This window comes from Hyperoodon ampullatus, assembly GCF_949752795.1.
Source record: "Hyperoodon ampullatus genome assembly, chromosome: 1".
Classification (NCBI taxonomy): Eukaryota; Metazoa; Chordata; class Mammalia; order Artiodactyla; family Ziphiidae; genus Hyperoodon; species Hyperoodon ampullatus.
This window is the reverse complement of record NC_136914.1, coordinates 4,317,465-4,335,254: the sequence shown is the minus strand read 5'-3', so window position 1 is coordinate 4,335,254 and position 17,790 is coordinate 4,317,465. Positions and strand designations below refer to the sequence as shown.

Sequence of the window (17,790 nt, the reverse complement as noted above, 5' to 3'; positions counted from 1 at the left end):
CATAATCCCCACTTTTCCAAAGTCTACATTACTAACCTTACTCATCCTTGAAAATACATCTCAGGAATCATGTTTCCCTGGGGAGGTTCTACCTAATTCTTCTGAACTAAATTGCGTAGTCTTTCTCTTTTTTCACATTCCTACCTTAATAACCTATATGTAAAAAATTCTAGCACAGAATTTACCACATGGCATTAGTTGCAGGTTTATTTATTTGTATTCAACACTAGTCTGTGAGCACCTATAATTATTTACTGAGTGAAATAATTTTAGTAGCATTTAATATAAAATAAAGGTAACAGTACCCTCTTCTACAACATTAATGACACAGAGGCTAACTTCCTAGTTACTAGTTCAAATTATTCCTATAGTGATGGTGTCAGTCTCTCAACTCTAGACATAACAGTATAAAAAACATTCTTAAACAATAATTTTGTTCAGAATGCTATTTCCAATGGCAGCCAATCACACCTTTTAATCTATACCCTGGGTCTTCAGTCCAAGTAATCCAAACTCAACTGCCACGGGCTTCCCTGGTAGTGCAGTGGTTAAGAATCCGCCTGCCAATGCAGGAGACACGGGTTCGAACCCGGGGCCGGGAAGATCCCACATGCCGCGGAGCAACTAAGCCCACATGCCGCAACTACTGAGCCTGTGCTCTAGAGCCCGCGAGCCACAACTACTGAAGCCTGTGCGCCTAGAGCCCGTGCTCCACAACAAGAGAAGCCATCGCAATGCCTGCACACTGCAACGAAGAGTAGCCCCCGATCACCACAACTAGAGAAAGCCCGTGGGCCGCAACGAAGACCCAACACATCCAAAATAAATAAATAAATAAATTTATTTTTTAAAAAAAGAAAAAATCAACTGACACGAAAATAGACCCAAAGTAGTCCACTCATCATTTCCTCAATTTATTCTTACCCTTTAATTCTCTCACTTTCTTAAATCTATTTTTCCCTTGTATCTTTTTAATCTCTGTACCTCACTTTTTTTCCCTACCACTGACTATTCTTTCCTTGAATTCTTCTTCCCTTATGCCCAGGCCATGACATAAGAGATAATATAGACCATATTAGTCTATTTATTGGCTCTACAAATATAATAGAATTTTCTAGGAAGTCCAAATAAGTATCAGTTTTCCTTATATCTGAAATGGAATCATCAGTATACTTTTGCCAAAGGTTTACTTACTGAAAAACAAAGAACTGACTTTATCATTAAGCAATAACCATGAAGAGAACAAGATGATTAAATATTGAAATATTTGTAATAATTAATATCTAAGCTCACTATATCACTGACTGCAAAAACAATATAGTACCAAAAATATCAGTTCCAATGGCAAAAATACAATAACATTTTAAAGTAAAATATACATGGATATAAAATAGATTACCTTCCTTCGTTGACAAGTTCAATAAAAGCGAGGCCTGCATTCTTCTGAATAGAATTCTGCCACTCCTAAAAAATAGCAGAAAATAGCTGAACAAATTTCACTCAGTAAGTTATTTCTTTAAAACAATAATTATGAAGAACATCACCCATATCAATTTCATACTTAATTGAAATTGATTTAATGGTAATTAATTAATTTCCAAAAGATCTTAATGGAAAAGTTTTGTTAAACATGCTGTCTACCCAATGCAGCCCCATGAACACATAAATAGTTGACATTAAAAAGTAAACTAGGGCCTCCCTGGTGGCGCAGTGGTTGGGAGTCCGCCTGCCGATGCAGGGGATACGGGTTCGTGCCCCGGTCCGGGAGGGTCCCATATGCCGCGGAGCGGCTGGGCCCGTGAGCCATGGCCGCTGAGCCTGCGCGTCCGGAGCCTGTGCTCCACAGCGGGAGAGGCCGCAACAGTGAGAGGCCCGCGTACCGCAAAAAAAAAAAAAAAAAAAAAAAAGTAAACTAAACAAGTTAGCAACAATTTGATTCTAGATAAACTAAATGAGCCTATCTATATTTATCTTGCCCTTTTAGTTCTGTACCATTATATCCTACTAATTTAACTGAAAACAGTTTGAAAGGAAGGCAGCAAAGAAGACCAAGGACAGAGGTTTTGGTTTTGTTTCTTTAAGAGATGCATCACCCCAAAAGAGGGGAAGATGGAATTAAGTAGCTCCCTAAACTTAATAATAGCGCACATTCTACAAAAATTGATGATTAATGATTGAGAAAGAGACGAGAGATCAGTAAATTTGGCTAGACTACTTGTAAGCTGAAAAACGATAATTTACTAGCATATGAATTAGCAAAAGATGGTATAAAATTATTAATATATTCTTTATGAATAAGTTATCCATTAAAAAGCCCCCTGGTGGTCCAGTGGTTAAGAATCCATCTTCCGATGCAGGGGACGTGGGTTCAATCCCTGGCTGGGGGACTAAGGTCCCACATGCCGCAGGGCAAGTAAGCCTGTGCCCCACAATTAGAGAGCCTGTGTGTGGCAACTACAGACCCCACATGCTCTGGAGCCCAAGCACCACAACTAGAGAGCCCCCATGCTGCAACTACTGAGCCCGCATGCTCTGGAGCCTGTGCACCACAGCTACAGACAAGCCCACGCAACATGACTAGAGAGAAGCCCACGTGCTGCAACAAAGAGCCCGTGTGCCTCAACGAAGAGGCCGGGTGCCGCAATGAAAGATCCCTGATGCCCCAACTAAGACCTGACTCAGCCAAAAATAAAAAGTAAATAAATAAATATTTTCTTTAAAAAGCCTCAGAAGAAAATTAACCAGTAATATATACAGAAATGAATTTTTTTAATCCTCATCTCCAAACAGATATAAAATACGCATTAATCCAATAAAGCTGGGCCCCCATGAATTGAAATGTAGCTAGATTTGAGAAATGCCAATGCATGCGTGTGTGTATTTTTTAAAGAACTAGACATATATACATAATCTTTATGTTCCTTAAAACTGAAGAGCCCCTATATTCCACCTACATAATATCCCTCAACTAATCTTTTTTTTGTCCTTTTATAATGGTCAAAACAAAAGACAGTGCTGGGGACCTTACCACTGTTATCATAAGCAGTATTCATATATTCTGAATCTAACACCTTTAAGAGTTTTTAATTCCATGTAATTTCACCCCTGAAGACTGTTCTGTGTCATGCCAAATTCTGATTTAGTTTTAAGCCGCATCCTTTCACAGCTACTTTCTCCTTTTTATCCCCAGTATTTATTACTTTCATGTTTTGAAAAACCCAAGGTGGCCCTCAGGACTGAAATGGCTGTTTGCCATAATTTTGTTATAGAGTTTTATTTCATGAATAGTGTCAGCAAGAACAAACTAACAGAACATATACAGTAGAATGAAAAGTAGATATAAAGTCAGTCAGACATTTGATGGTAGTAATTGGCTAGGACTAGGTGAGAAGATAAAGCAATGTGTTGCTGAGGAACAAGAAGTCATGGGATCTATGTTCTCAAACTGACTATGACATTAACAGGATATGTCCCTAAACAGATCACTCTACATCTCTAGGCCCTTGATACCCCCTTAAAAAAATTCTTAAAGATGTGTGATTTTATGATTCAACTTACAAATATTTAGAAATTAGTGGCTCATAAGTCCAAAATATATAGTCTCAAAATTCACAATTGCCAGCATACTGAAACAACAAAATAGGGATCTTATATTTCTTTCACTAAGGTAAACCAAGTCAAGGATAAATAGAAATACCCATCTAATTTAAAATCCTTTTCTTTCCAGCAAAATGAAGTAAACAGACAGACAATACAAAGGAAAGCAATCAAACTCCATGAAGAATTAAATCTCTGAGAGAAGAGGATGTGTCATACCCTCCACTCTTCTCAGAAATAGGAGAAAGAAAAGAGAAAAAAGCAGAAACTGCAAGTAAGTTTTTTGACCCTGGTCCAGAAGGTTCCACACCTCACTTCCGAGGCAGAGTACAGGGAGATGCCAAGACTCAAAGAGTTGCCCTAAACCTAGCAATGCACAGAAGAGTAGAGACAGATTTAATGGTAGATGGACCTAAAACAGCCTCACAGTAACTCATGCCCTTGGAGGAGTCAGAAAATTATCACAGAAAGATGTACACATAGCTGAGGCTTTGAGGGGATAAGGAAAACACAGCTGTGACCTTTGTTGATAGACAGCAGGGAATCAGAAAGGATGGTAACAGAGGGATGCCCTAGTCAAGGAACAGAAGCAAAATCTCACTCCTCAGCTCTTATGCCCAACACAGAGCACTCTCAGCAAGCCACCTGGAAATCTGATACAGCACCAGAGTATGAGGGGGCAAGACCTGAAACTGAGCTTTCCTTTAGATCACTTACTTGAGGGGAAAATCTCGAAAGGGAAATTAAATTTAGTAAAAAGAAAATAGAGTTACTTTTCTCGCTACAAAAAAAGAAATTAGGAAGAAAGGCAAGAGGTTACCCCACATATAATTCTTTAGATCAGACATTTTATTTTAAAAAGTATCTACTAGTATTATTTTTCTCAAATCCATTTTCTCTGATTTAAAACTGCAACAGGTGGGGATTTTTATGTCATACAAAACTCAAACCCCACATGAAAAACATAGGTAACAGTAGAGACACTCAAATTTTAAGTATACAGGTAAACATCATTTTGATTTTATTTTCAATTATGTATACAAACTGACTTTTACTGATAATGTAAATTTAAATTTCACAAAGATTGTAAATTTCACAAAGATTTTAAACAGCATGATTTAGGTCAGATAGAAAACTAGTTAAAGTTACTATAACTATAAAAACATTACCATCTAAAAATGTTATGACCTCAACTTAAATTGGTATGTCACAATTTTTTTCTTTTAAATTAAAAACAAATTAGACATGAAGATACACATAGAACTGGAAGAGCCCAATTTTTCTTACAAAAGCTCAGAAACATATTTATGACTGCTAATACATTTGGATTCTTGTTTTCTCAAACATCATCTATAAACTCATATTATTTAACTTGTAGTAACAGCTATCTAAACACCTGGAATAAAACTTTTTCACCAGTTAAAAAAATTAGACAAAATGAGAAATGAAGTGAAAATACAAATCTTACCTACACTTTGGGTAGTTATAAAAATCTCACAATTTTTAAAGATATCAGAGTTTTTTTAATTTGCCTATAATCCATTCCTAATTATAAACTATTTAACATTTAATAAAATATCACATACCAGGTACATAAAGATATACTGATAGGAATTAATAACCCAGGTAAAAAGAAGCTGAAACCCATGAGAATAGGAAATTAATTTGTTTTAATAAAGCCAGCTGTTAGTCAAAGCCAACAAGCTTCCTCCATACTAAAACACTGACTACAATCCTTAAGGAAGTCGCCTAAACTACAAAGAAGATTCATGCTATCCTAAAGCATTTTCTGCACTTCTGAGACAATTACTACAGAAGGTGTTAGTCTAAACAATTTCACAAACCACAGGTCAAAATAACCTTTAGTGAGTTTTAACAGTTGAAAGAAAAGCTTAATGGTTATCGTCTCTCATGATCATTTCAATATTTCATCATAGTATTTACAACTATATAGCAATGCAAAATGTACCGTACATTTAAAGGTTTTGGTTATTCTTTTCCCAGAGGTATTGATGAAAAACATGTTAAAAGCCTCAAATCCAACCACTAATGCAGCTAAGTAATTTTAAAACACATTTCAGCACTTTGGAGAGGAAGGACTCAAAACAAAACTGAGTCAATAATTTCATACGTGTTCTAAGCTGTATTTAATTGACTAGCACTTCCTAAGGCCATAACTGTTGACTAGTCAATTTTTACTAAAATATACTCTTAGCTTACTAATGCTCTTAAGTCATACAACAACAGAGATAGTATATATTAGTGAAATCCAGTAAATAAACAGAGTTACACCAATTTTCAAACATGTGCTTTTAGTGGTAAAAGTCCACCAAACTTGGGTTGGGAGAAAAAAAAGTCTTCATCAACTAAATTAATTCTATGCCTCCCCACCATCAACAAACAGAGAAAAAGGGCACTAATAAATGTGCTATATATTAATTTATAATATTTTGATACAACTTTAACTTCCCTAAAGTGAACTTGACAGTTTTCTATAAATCTGATAATCTCCTACAACATATTTTAGTGTCTTGAGTACAGCACATGAATTTATCTAAATTTTAAAAGTAATTCCCAAATATCACCATGTCTAAAGCAAATAAAATCAAGCTATAGACTGACAAGATAGACTACATATACTCCATGCTGCCACCTTTTTTCTTTTTTAGTCAAGCCATCGATATTGACATTAAACGTATATCAATTTTTTTTTATTCTAGTGGGCTAGAAAATCACTAAACTATGTTCTACTCTTAAAATAAAAAAGGTATAGGGCTTCCCTGGTGGCGCAGTGTTTCAGAGTCCACCTGCCGATGCAGGGGACACAGGTTCGTGCCCCGGTCCGGGAAGATCCCACATGCCGCGGAGCGGCTGGGCCCGTAAGCCATGGCTGCTGAGCCTGCGCGTCCGGAGCCTGTGCTCCAGAAGGGGAGAGGCCACAACAGTGAGAGGTCCGCATACCGCAAAAAAAAAAAAAAAAGGTATAAAATAAGTGACTTTGGTTAAACAGAAAAAAACAAGAAGAAAAATAATAAAGAGAGGACAAGAGTAATGAGAGAAGGTTAAAAAAATTCTCTACAACCTGAAGGGAAATAACTTGAAGATGCAGACAAATGCTTGTTACAAAATCCTTAGAAAGGCCAAGAATTGAAGGCACTGATTACATATATGGATGGCTGAGGGACAGGGATGAAAAGAGTTTAGATGAATAAAAGCTGGTATAAAAAATACAGAACCTGAGCTCCTCTCCCCATATCGATGGTCATCCCCACCACAGTAAGAGACTAGAAGTTTACTTTCCAGAGGAGTAAACCTCTGAACACTTTCAAAAGCCTTACTGTAAAAAACAAAATAACTTGAAAGTATGCTTACTGAACCATGAGACATCAAGCAATATTAGAGAAGTGTTCTCTGAGAAAAAGGATAAGCCATGATAACATTTAAAATAAAGCTCATTCATCACCAGCAGACAGCTCATACATAGGCACATAGACTTTTGCACAATACATTTAAACATGAGCACAAAGGGTCACTAGACATTAGAGGAAAGACTCATATGAATGACAGACACCAAAGAAACAAGCAGGAAAAAAAAAATTATTAAAAAAGGACAAAACATTAACAAATTAAAATATTAAAAAATATTGTTAATGGGGTAGGGAGAGGAAGACTAAAGGAAATATAATTAATACCATCAGAAAGGTAAAAACTTTCATGTAAAAATTCAGGGCAGGGATATTTTTTTATTCACTGGTACCTCTTTGCCTCTGTATTAGAGTTCTCCAAGCCAAGAGTCTGTGGCCCTCAGCAGTGCCCATGATCACAGGCCTTGGGAGCTCCTTTAATCTCTAAGAAAAACTGGAGCAGGAGTTGTAAAATGGACTGTCTTATTGGAGCCCAGACATCTGGGGAGCCAGTTAACCCTCCCTTTGCACAACAGATGAAATTTGTTGTATGAAAAACAGAGTTCTCCAGAGAAGCAGAACCAACAAGACAGAGATATGTATTTTATTTATTTTAAGAAAGTGGCTCACATAATTATGGAGGCTGACAAGTCTCAGCAGGGCGAGTTAGCAAGCAGCAGAACCAGGAGAGCCAATGGTGTAATTCTACTCCAAGCCAAAAAGTCTAAAAATCTGGAAATGAATGGTGTAGTTCCAGACTGAAGGGCACTAGGCTCAGAACCCAAAAAGAGCCAATATGTTACTTTGAGGACAAAGGCAGGAAAAAGTGACGTCTCAGTTCGAAGGCAGTCGAGCAAGTAGAATTCTCTCTACTCAGGGTATGCTCAGCCTTTTTGCGCTAGTGAGGCCTTCAACTGATTGGATGAGGCCCATCCACAACAGGAAGGGCAACCTGCTTTGCAAAGCCTACCAATTTAAATGTTAATCTCATTCAGAAACTCTCGGCATAACGTCTGACCAAATATCTGGATACCCCATGACATAGTCAAGTTGACATAAAAGTGACCATCCAGCTCTCCCCTGCCATCTCCCGTGAAAACCGCAGAAAACTAGAAAATGCTATTAGAAATTAAGAGTATAATAACAAACAAAAAGTTTGAAAGAACTACTGGAAGATGCTGAAGAAGCCTCTTAGGAGAGTAAAACAAAAGATAAAATGAAGGAAAAACAGGTGAGAATGGATATGAAAATTAGATAATTAATCCAGACAGTTCAGTATCTAACCAAGAGGAGTTACAGAAACAGAAATGAGAATACAGAGAAAGAAAATCCCATAGACATAATTCAAGAAAACTTCTCTGAACATAAGTACATACTTTTTCAGACTGAAAAAGTTTACATTAAATGTCAAAGACAATGGATTTTAAAAGATCCACACACATCAAGGTACAATCCAGTAACAACAAACACTTTTTAAAATAATAAAAAAATAAAAGCTCTCACAGAGAAAAAAATAATTGGAAAGATTACAATTTTCAGCCTGTAATACTAATATCCCAACAAGCCACCAGTCACATATAAAGGTTAAAAAAAAAAAAGACATTTTCAGACAAGCGAGGTCTAAAAAATTCTACCGTCATGCATTCTTCTTTCAGAAATTACAAAGGACATGCCTCATCAAAATTAATACAGAAACCCCACTATCATCCTCCATCCCAGTTCCGCTTTAATTGTTCCATGGCATACTTATTGCCAATTAGATTTCTTTTTTGCTTTTCTCTTTGTTTTATTCTCTCCTATTTCCTGTGCTAAGACAATGACCAGCACATACAGAATAAGTGATCAATAAATGCTGAATCAGTGTATCTTTCATAAAAGAAGGCCACAATAGGACACAGGAAACAGACACTATAGCGTAAGAGGGAGAAGAAGAAACATCTAGGTTGACGATAAAAGAAGCCTCCAGGTGACACCTTTCTACACAACTAAGGAGTAACCAATCCAGGCGAGAACAAGAAAACAGAGAACTCCAGGTACTGTATCTCCAAGAAAAAGAATTGAACCAATAGATACCAAGTGTGTTCATTACACTGGTAGAAGTTATATGATTTCAGTGGAAATTCAGAAATAAATTTGTGGTGGGTACACAGAAATTTAAATTAACAAAAAAAGTAGGAAATTACTAATTCCAGGAGAAAGAATGAAAGAGAGACAAACAAGTGGGAGGGAGGGAGAGAGAGACAGAGGGAAGGAGGGAGAGAGGGAGGGAGGGAGGAAGGAAGGAAGGAAAGAAGGAGGGAGGAAGGAGAGGCAAGGTGGTTGGGTAAGCATGGTACATTTTGTTGGTCTGCACAGATATTTACATTGTCACGAAAATGTAAATGCTAAGTATGCTTTTAACTAAATACTATGATATAACTGTCCTGGAAACAAGAGAGCACATGAAATGAACAGGGACAGCAATATAAGTACTCAATAGTCATCTTCCATAGAAGACATTACATAATATCTAAAACAGAAAAATCCAGAAATAGCTATCATTTAGACATATGAAAGTAACTAGCAGAGTCAAAAGCTAAGAGATCTGAATGTGGCTCCTTCCAGAAAGTAAGAATCAAGGGAGAGAAGAAGAATTGCAGCAGGGAACTGCTGTTTTCAGTTTAAGTTTTATACTATTATTAGATCTGTGAAATAATATATGTTTTCCTTGATAAAAAATAAAATTTATATTAAAAATCATATGTTCTAAATGAGGAATAGTAAAGGAATAGAAAAGAGAAATAAAAATGCACATAATATTTCTCTAACTGGACAATAGGTATTTAGGCAAAATTATTCTAAAATATCTCTAAACAATAGAACAAGCATTCAAGTTTCACAAACACTGATATCAAAATCATGAAAATGTAAGGTTAACAGCTGACCTTTCAGCAGAAACTCTGCAAGCTGAAAGGGAGTGGCAGGACATATTCAAAGTAATAAAAGGGAAAACCCTACAACCAAGATTACCCTACCCAGCAAGAAACTCATTCAGATTCAACGAAGACATCAAAACCTTTACAGACAAGCAAAAGTTAAGAGAATTCAGCACCACCAAACCAGCTTTACAACAAATGCTAAAGGAACTGCTCTACGCAGGAAACACAAGAGAAGGAATAGACCTACGATAACAAACCCAAAACAATTAGGAAAATGGTAATAAGAACACATATATCTATAACTACCTTAAATGTAAATGGATTAAATGCTCCAACCAAAACACAGACTGGCTGAATGGATACAAAAACAAGACGCATATCTATGCTATCTACAAGTGACCCAATTCAGATCTAGGGACACATACAGACTTAAAGTGACGGGATGGAAAAAGATGTTCCATGCAAATGGAAATCAAAAGAAAGCTGGAGTAGCAATTCTCATATCAGAAAAATAGACTTTAAAATAAAGACTATCACAAGAGACAAAGAAGGGCACTACACAATGATCGAGGGATCAATCCAAGAAGAAAATACAACAATTGTAAATATTTATGCACCCAACATAGGACCACCTCAATACATAAGGCAAATGCTAACAGCCATAAAAGGGGAAGTCGACAGTAACAAAATCATAGTAGGGGACTTTAACACCCCACTTTCACCAATGGACAGATCAACCAAAGTGAAAATAAATAAGGAAACACAAGCTTTAAATAATACATTAAACAAGATGGACTTAATTGATATTTATAGGACATTCCATCCAAAAACAACAGAATACACTTTCTTCTCAAGTGCTCATGAAACATTTTCCAGGGAGATCATATCTTGGGTCACAATTCAAACCTTGGTAAATTTAAGAAAATTGAAATCATATCAAGTATCTTTTCTGACCACAGCACTATGAGACTAGATATCAATTACAGGAAAAAATCTGTAAAAAATACAAACACATAGAGGCTAAACAACACTACTACTAAATAACCAAGAGATCACTGAAGAAATCAAAGAGGAAATAAAAAAAATACCTAGAAACAAATAACAATGAAAAGACGATAACCCAAAACCTACAGGATGCAGCAAAAGCAGTTCTAAGAGGGAAGTTTATAGCACTACAATCCTACCTTAAGAAACAAGAAACATCTCAAATAAACAACCTAACCTTACATCTAAAGCAATTAGAGAAAGAAGAACAAAAAACCCCCAAAGTTAGCAGAAGGAAAGAAATCTTATAGATCAGATCAGAAATAAATGAAAAAGAAATGAAGGAAACAACAGCAAAGATCAATAAACTAAAAGCTGGTTCTTTGAGAAGATAAAGAAAATTGAAAAACCATTAGCCAGACTCATTAAGAAAAAAGAGGAGAAGACTCAAATCAATAGAATTAGAAATGAAAAAGGAGAAGTAACAACTAACACTGCAAAAACACAAAGGATCATGAGATATTACTACAAGCAACTACATACCAATGAAATGGACAACCTGGAAGAAATGGACACATATTTAGAAAAGCACAACCTTGCGAGACTGAACCAGGGAGAAATCAAAAATATAAACAGACCAATCACAAACACTGAAATTGAGACTGTGATTAAAAATCTTCCAACAAACAAAAGCCCAGAACCGGATAGCTTCACAGGTGAATTTTATCAAACATTTAAAGAAGAGCTAACACCTAACCTTCGCAAACTCTTCTAAAATATAGCAGAGGGAGGAACACTCCCAAACTCATTCTACGAGGCCACCATCACCCTGATACCAAAACCAGACAAAGATGTCACAAAGAAGGAGAACTACAGGCCAATATCACTGATGAACATAGATGCAAAAATCCTCAACAAAATACTAGCAAACAGAATCCAACAGCACATTAAAAGGATCATACACCATGATCAAGTGGGATTTATCCCAGGAATGCAAGGATTCCTCAATATACACAAATCAATTGATGTGATACACCATATTAACAAATTGAACAAGAAAAACCATATGGTCATCTCAATAGATGCAGTAAAAGCTTTCAACAAAATTCAACACCCATTTATGATATAAACCCTCCAGAAAGTCGGCATAGAGGGAACTTACCTCAATATAATAAAGGCCATATATGACAAACCCACAGCCAATATCGTTCTCAATGGTGACAAACTGAAAGCATTTCCACTAAGATCAGGAACAAGACAAGGTTGCCCACTTTCACCACTATTCTTCAACATAGTTTTGGAAGTTTTAGCCACAGCAATTGGAAAAGAAAAAGAAATAAAAAGAAACCAAATTGGAAAAGAAGAAGTAAAGCTGTCACTGTTTGCAGATGACAGGATACTATACATAGAGAATCCTGAAGATGCTACCAGAAAACTACTAGAGCTAATCAATGAATTTCATAAAGTAACAGGATACAAAATTAATGCACAGAAATCTCTTACATTCCTATACATTAACGACAAAAAATCTGAAAGAGAAATTAAGGAAACACTCCCATTTACCACTGCAACAAAAAGAATAAAATACCTAGGAATAACCTATCTAAGGAGACAAAAGACCTGCATGCAGAACTATAAGACACTATGAAAGAAATTAAAGATGATACAAACAGATGGAGAGATATACCATGTTTTTGGATTGGAAAAATCAACACTGTGAAAATGACTATACTACCCAAAGCAATCTACAGATTCAATGCAATCCCTATCAAACTACCAATGGCATTTTTCACAGAACTAGAATGAAAAATTTCACAATTTGTATGGAAACACAAAAGACCCTGAATAGCCAAAGCAATCTTTTTTTTTTTACATCTTTATTGGAGTATAATTGCTTAACAATGGTGTGTTAGTTTCTGCTTTATAACAAAATGAATCAGTTATACATATACATATGTTTCCATATCCCCTCCCTCTTGCGTCTCCCTCCCACCCTCACTATCCCACCCCTCCAGGTGGTCACAAAGCACCGAGCTGATCTCCCTGTGCTATGCGGCTGTGCCAAAGCAGTCTTGAGAAAGAAAAATGGAGCTGCAGGAATCAGGCTCCCAGAATTCAGACTACACTACAAAGCTGCAGCAATCAAGACAGTATGTTACTGGCACAAAAAGAGAAATATAGATCAACGGAACAGGATAGAAAGCCCAGAAATAAACCCACACACATACGGTCACCTTAACTTTGATAAAGGAGGCAAGAATATACAATAGAAAAAGACAGCCTCTTCAATAAGCAGTGCTGGGAAAACTGAACAGCTACATGTGAAACAATGAAATTAGAAAACTTCCTAACACCATACACCAAAATAAAATAAAAATGGATTAAAGACCTAAATGTAAGGCCAGAGACTATAAATTTCTTAGAGGAAAACATAGGCAGAACACTGTCTGACATAAATCACAGCAAAATCCTTTTTGACCCACCTTCTAGAGAAATGGAAATAAAAACAAAAATAAACACATGGGACCTAATGAAACTTAAAAGCTTTTGCACAGCAAAGGAAACTATAAATAAGATGAAAAGACAACCCTCAGAATAGGAGAAAAATATTTGCAAATGCAGAAATTGACAAAGGATTAATCTCCAAAATTACGAGCAGCTCATGCAGCTCAATATCAAAAAACAAACAACCCAATCCAAAAATGGGCAGAAGACCTAAATAGACATTTCTCCAAAGAACATATACAGATTGCCAATAAACACATGAAAGGATACTCAGCATCACTAATCATTAGAGAAATGTAAATCAAAACTACAATGAGGTATCACCTAACAACTGTCAGAATGGCCATTATCAAAAAATCCACAAACAAGAAATGCTGGAGGGGGTGTGAAGAAAAGGAAACCCTCTTACACTGTTGGTGGGAATGTTAACTGATACAGCCACTATGGAGAACAGTATAGAGGTTTCTTAAAAAACTAAAAATAGAACTACCATACGACCCAGCAATCCCACTACTGGGCCTATACCCGGAGAAAACCATTCAAAAAGAGTCATGTACCAAAATATTCATTGCAGTTCTATTTACAATAGCCAGGACATGGAAGCAACCTAAGTGTCCATCAACAGATGAATGGATAAAGAAGATGTGGCACATATATACAATGGAATATTACTCAGCCATAAAAAGAAATGAAATTGAGTTATTTGTAGTGAGGTGGATGGACCTAGATAGAGTGTGTCATACAGAGTGAAGTAAGTCAGAAAGAGAAAAACAAATACCATATGCTAACACACATATATGGAATATAAAAAAAAAAGTTCTGAAGAACCTACGGGCAAGACAGAAATAAAGACACAGACCTACTAGAGAATGGACTTGAGGATACGGGGAGGAGGAAGGGTAAGCTGGGACAAAATGAGAGAGTGGCATGGACATATATACACTATCAAACGTAAAACAGATAGCTAGAGGGAAGCAGCTGCATAGCACAGGGAGATCAGCTCGGTGCTTTGTGACCACCTAGGGGAGTGGGATAGGGAGGGTGGGAGGGAGGGAGACGCAAGAGGGAAGAGATATGGGGACATATGTATATATATAACTGATTCACTTTGTTATAAAGCAGAAACTGACACACCATTGTAAAGCAACTATACTCCAATAAAGATGTTTAAAAAAAAGAGTCATGTACCACAGTGTTCACTGCAGCTCTATTTACAATAGCCAGGACATGGAAGCAACCTAAGTGTCCATCAACAGATGAATGGATAAAGAAGATGTGGTACATATATACAATGGAATACTACTCAGCCATAAAAAGAAACGAAACTGAGTTATTTGTAGTGAGGTGGATGGACCTAGAGTTTGTCATACAGAGTGAAGTAAGTCAGAAAAAGAAAAACAAGTACTGTATGCTAACACATATATATGGAATCTAAAAAAAAAAGGTTCTGAAGAACCTAGGGCCAGGACAGGAATAAAGATGCAAACGTAGAGAATGGACTTGAGGACATGGGGAGGGGGAAGGGTACGCTGGGATGAAGTGAGAGAGTGGCATGGACATATATACACTACCATATGTAAAACACATAGCTAGTGAGAAGCAGCCACATAGCCCAGGGAGATCAGCTCGGTGCTTTGTGACCACCTAAAGGGGTGGGATAGGGAGGGTGGGAGGGAGACTCAAGAGGGAGGAGATATGGAGACATATGTATAGCTGATTCACTTTGTTATAAAGCAGAAGCTAACACACCATTGTAAAGCAATTATACTCCAATATAGATGCTAAAAAAAAACTATGAAAATGTAAATGTATCATAAACTATTAAGAATTTTTATTTTTTTAAAAGTTAGTATTTTACATCCTACCAAATAAAATTAACTTCATTGCTATTGGTAATAAAATATTCTCCTTTTTTTTAAGTATTGACCTAAGGATCCAAACATAATTTAACTTAAAAATGGAATGAAGAATAATTTGTTAACAGAAACCTAAACTCATATCAAATTATTTCACTTTTCTTATAAAAAGTTAAAAATTTAAAGGCTTCTGCTGTTCAATGAAATATCAATATTAATATTTTAAGATGTTACAGTTATCTATGCCTTTGTAAAATAAATCAAATTGGTTGGATATAGATCCAAGTACCTAAATACATGTCAGAAACACTATTAGGAGTCAAGGGAATAGGCCACAAAGGAGAGCTCAAATGAGGAAGGGAACGTATTAACACAAAATTGAGAACCACATTATGCACAGGACTAAAGGTCAAACCCAGAGAAAACTGGTTCATAGTCATGATATAGTAATCTTAAGTGCTCAAAGTAAACTATCAAGAACTTTTCAGCAGTGTTTGCACTTTGTGTCAGCACTCTCTCAACAGCATATCTAACAGAAACTTGAGGAACCACATATCAGGAAAGACTATAGTGTAAGAGTAAAGAACAGGTTTTATTCCATTGTCTCTGTAGAGGGTAAAACAAATCCTTACATGAAATATCAAAATAACATTTTACCTTTTGGCAAGTTTTCGTTTTGATGATTTTGGTGAACATGTACATCTAAATTGTACACCTAGTTTGTACAAGTATTATGGCTCAGTTTATAAATAAAATATATACCCAGATAACTACAAAATAAAGAGAGAGAAAAGACATAAAAATTCTATTAAAGTTGGATTAGCAAATGGTTCAGTTTCATAACTCCTTATTTAACAAATGCTTTGGAAGGAATTGAATAATGAGAAAATAACTATTTATAGGATTGACAAAATAAATAATACAAGGATTTAACAATCCAAAAAGTTGAGATAACCATGCAATCAAGTATGTGATTACTATATAGTTTTAAATTGTTTGTAAATAATCAAAAAAACAATAATCCCCTGGCGTTGTGTTTAAGCATACATTAAAATTAATATATTTGCAAGTTTCTTTAAAAATCTGTTTTTAAACTTTTTCAGAAAAAAACATATTCTCCAGTCAACAATGATCTTTCAAATAACTTCCAAACTGGCGTCAATATAGTCAAGATCTTTCACTAATCAATAAAGAACGCTTGATTTCAATAAAGGTGACAAAAGTTGCTCTAACCCTTTCTAGCAACAAGCTCTCAACAGACGATCATCATTAAGCTTATATCAGTGCTTCACGTTCAGGAGCTATATAAATGTGTCCTATTAGTACATGGTCAGTGTGTTTGGCAACTCCAGTTCTCCAGACATGTGGCAATTGCTGCCCTTTGAGGTCTGAAGTCAAGTCTTTAGGGAATCTCAAAGCCTGCACTGAAATTACAAGGAGCGTTCATTAGGGACTGCTGGAGAGGAAACATGAAAGACTTCCATTAAAACTATATAAAACAGCTACTTATTTTAAAAAGATTTTTAAACCACCTCATGTACTCAGCTACAATAAAAAGTATTTACCAACTGAATTATTTTTAAAAGCACTACTTTCAGGACATGGGTACATTCTTCATGCCTCCCCCATCCCCCACCTCAATACACCTAACATTCCTTTTATAGGGAACATCAAGTCAAGCTTTTGGTGTCCTGGGAGAGAATAAAACTACCTATACCTCTAAACTCTTTCTACAGATCACTGTAAACATATATAAAATGAAGGTAATTTTAGAGACAAAGTTTTTTTTTCTAATATTAATTTTGAATAATACATACTGTTACTTAAACTCAGCCAGACATAAATATGTGTTTCTTTAGAGATGCCTCTTTTTTTTTAATTCAAAAAGGCTCCCTCTACTTCATTTTCACTCAATTTTAAACTAATAATCATAAAAAAGTTGTAAACACAAAATAATGTAAATTACATACTAGTTAATCTATGAAATGGCATTTATCAGATAATATTATGGAAAATATATGAAGATTCAAATGTTTAAAATTAAAAGAAGAATGTCAATAAATTGACAGACAAGTGTTCAAAGAAATTTCATGTCTTTGCTATCTCAGGATTTTGAAAAACATAGTAAATATATTTTCTAATTAATAATTGTTGCCATTTTAAATTTCTAAATCTGTAGACACTTTTTAACTTGAGAGTATGGTTATTTATTAAATTTGCAACAAAACAAATACTACTAGAGAATAGTTCAGTAACAAATCTCTATAAAATGTTATATAAAATTCATTAGCTTGCCTCAGTCATTTCTTGAATTCACCTATATGTTGGTTTCTGACAACCTAATTCCAAAAAGCAATTACAACCTCAATCCATATGTAAAAAGATAACAGAAAGCAAGTACATTAAACCAGTTTAAAAGAATAAAAATCTAAAGAAAACAGATTACGAATGATTTATATGAATGCCTAGTGCTGAAGTTAATTACAAGTAACCCAATAAAATAGTGCCTTTATTATTGTACAGCAA

The 17,790-nt window shown here is 35.5% G+C and overlaps 1 protein-coding gene across 4 annotated transcripts in view; it reads right to left on the bottom strand.

Moving 5' to 3' along the window:
* The window catches only part of LRBA (LPS responsive beige-like anchor protein), a gene marked incomplete at both ends in the record, with an annotated part of 768,451 nt that overhangs the window by 505,091 nt on the left and 245,570 nt on the right, over positions 1-17,790 (bottom strand). For all 4 annotated transcript variants that reach the window (XM_079699415.1, XM_079699414.1, XM_079699417.1 and 1 more), the window contains one exon: positions 1,400-1,464. In XM_079699415.1, coding sequence (XP_079555541.1) covers positions 1,400-1,464 — 65 coding nt within the window. The remainder of the gene's footprint in view (positions 1-1,399; positions 1,465-17,790) is intronic.